This window comes from Rutidosis leptorrhynchoides, unplaced genomic scaffold, assembly GCF_046630445.1.
Source record: "Rutidosis leptorrhynchoides isolate AG116_Rl617_1_P2 unplaced genomic scaffold, CSIRO_AGI_Rlap_v1 contig156, whole genome shotgun sequence".
NCBI lineage: Eukaryota > Viridiplantae > Streptophyta > Magnoliopsida > Asterales > Asteraceae > Rutidosis > Rutidosis leptorrhynchoides.
Window position 1 is genome coordinate 11,720 of NW_027266407.1, and position 2,178 is coordinate 13,897.

Below are 2,178 nucleotides of genomic sequence, written 5' to 3' on the forward strand. Positions count from 1 at the left end.
CCAGAATCCGACCGGCAGCCGCCTCTTCCCGTGTCAAACAGAGCAGATTCCGTCCGGCCTAGGCTTCTTCTTCCTTGAGGTATTTTTTTTTTAATTTTTCTGTAATATTGTGTTAAATTAATTTAAATTCCAATTTTTGTGTAATATGGTGTTAAATTATTGAAATTGTAGTTGTTTTTCTGTGGAAATTTTGTTAGAATTTAGGTGGTGTAGAATTTAGGTTTGATTTTGTCGTTCGATTTTTTGGGCCGATCGGGTTAGATATTATTTTTCGATTTTTTCGGTTCGATTTTTCCCGTACGTTTTTTCGGTTCGATTTTTCAGTTCGATTTTTCGGTTCGATTTTTCCGTTTCGATTATGTAAAAAACTTATAAATTAAATTAATTTTTAATGATTATATATGAAATGTATACAATTGTTTATTATACATAAGTAACGTGTAATTTTATCTGTCGCAGATTATGGACCAGAGATCATCATGGATTCCTCAGGGACCAAGGATCCCAGGTTTGTTGTGGTTTCAGCCGCAACATCGATCTCTCCATATTTACGCATCGGACGAGCAGTGTGATAAGCCTCTACTTGTACGGAGGGCAGATTCATTTTTTTGGGAGTGTAGGGGGTTACAGATCTATCGCATACCTCGGGTCGATGAGTACATTGATATGATGGGGTTTGGGTTAGTATCGACCGTAGGCTATATGGATTACGACCGCCATCTCCTGACAGCACTCGCCGAGCGATGGAGGCCGGAAACTCACAGTTTCCACTTTTCCGTAGGCGAGGCGACCATCACGCTGGAAGATGTTGAGGTATTACTAGGTTTGCGTGTTGATGGTTTACCCGTTACGGGTAGAGAGTCCTATCCAGACCGAGATGACATCCCCGGGTATCTGTTTAGGCTGTTGGGCTTTATTCCGGATAGGGATGGGAGGACCGCAATTCGGCTCTCGAGCATAAAGGAGCACTTGAAGCGAACCGTTGCAGTGGTAGATATTTCTGATGAGGAGGCGCTGCAGAGGGCGCGGTGTCACGTCACTTTGTTGCTGGCTGGATGCTTCTTTCCAGATAAGAGCCATAACAAAATAGATCTTTTCTTGCTACAGCTCCTGGAAGATCCCAAGCATTGCGGTGAGTTGAGTTGGGGCAGCACCCTTCTTGCGTACACCTATCGCGCCTTGTGCGACTCTGCCCGTTCTGGAGAGAATTCCACGAACATGTGCGGGCTACTAGTGCATACTTGGGCGTGGTCCAGGTTACTGAAGATTAGACCGAGATGTGGTCGTGGATATGTGGAGCCACAAGAATTCCCATTTGCAGCACGGTTAGTTCACGACTCCTCAAATCACATAACTAAATAAATTCAATGTTTATTTTGGGTTGCATCTCAATTTCACGATTTTCATACACAGGTGGACCAGACCGTTGTCCATGACCACTGTTCCGAGTCACGTCCTACTGGCTTATAGAGATCAGCTATCTCTGATGTCTCCGTCGCAGGTAATCCCTCTTCCCGGTTCTCGTCGTATTCTAAATAATACCTGAATATCGGCAATTTTATTTATAAAATTTAATTTGTTTGTTCCCTTTTAGTTCGAGTGGACCCCATACGCTGGCCACATGGACTCTTTACCGGCCGGATGCCGTCGCGGGCAGGACATTTGGATGTCTAGAGTGCCTCTCCACTTCTACCATATTGTGGAGGGACACTACCCAGACAGGGTGATGCGTCAGTTTGCATGCACCCAATTCATTCCAGTCGATCCTCTTCTGGAATCCGATATTCAGAGATTACACAGGTTGAAGAGGTCGTCCCACCCGAAGAATTGGACACGAGAGCATGCTGATTACGTTGCGCAGTGGAACGATTGAGCTAACCGTGTCGTTATGGGTTTCCCTACACTTCAGCCCACTACGGATGACGATTACATTTCATGGTACCTACGTAGGACCGTGGAGTTTGTACAGGATCCCGGTCACATGCCGCCCACTTCAGGCTTCCATGGGCGCACCGATTCATCACACGCTCTGGTATGTTTTACTTATTGTTAATTAATATGACGCTGTTCAACCTGTGCTGAAAAGTTGTAACTCACACTTTATTTTACGAAACATTGAATTGCAGAGCGTAGAGTTTAGTAGCCTCATGCGTTGGACGGCGGAGCTACATGAGAGGT

At 45.0% G+C, this 2,178-nt stretch overlaps 1 protein-coding gene across 1 annotated transcript; it reads left to right on the forward strand.

The window, feature by feature from the left end:
- The first annotated feature begins 462 nt into the window (after nucleotides 1-462).
- LOC139881444 (serine/threonine-protein phosphatase 7 long form homolog) lies at nucleotides 463-1,873 on the forward strand. The gene is made up of 3 exons (XM_071865918.1): nucleotides 463-1,325; nucleotides 1,414-1,501; nucleotides 1,595-1,873. Exons 1-3 carry the CDS (start codon nucleotides 463-465, stop codon nucleotides 1,871-1,873), a joined length of 1,230 nt encoding a protein of 409 aa, XP_071722019.1.
- The last annotated feature ends 305 nt before the right edge of the window (nucleotides 1,874-2,178 follow it).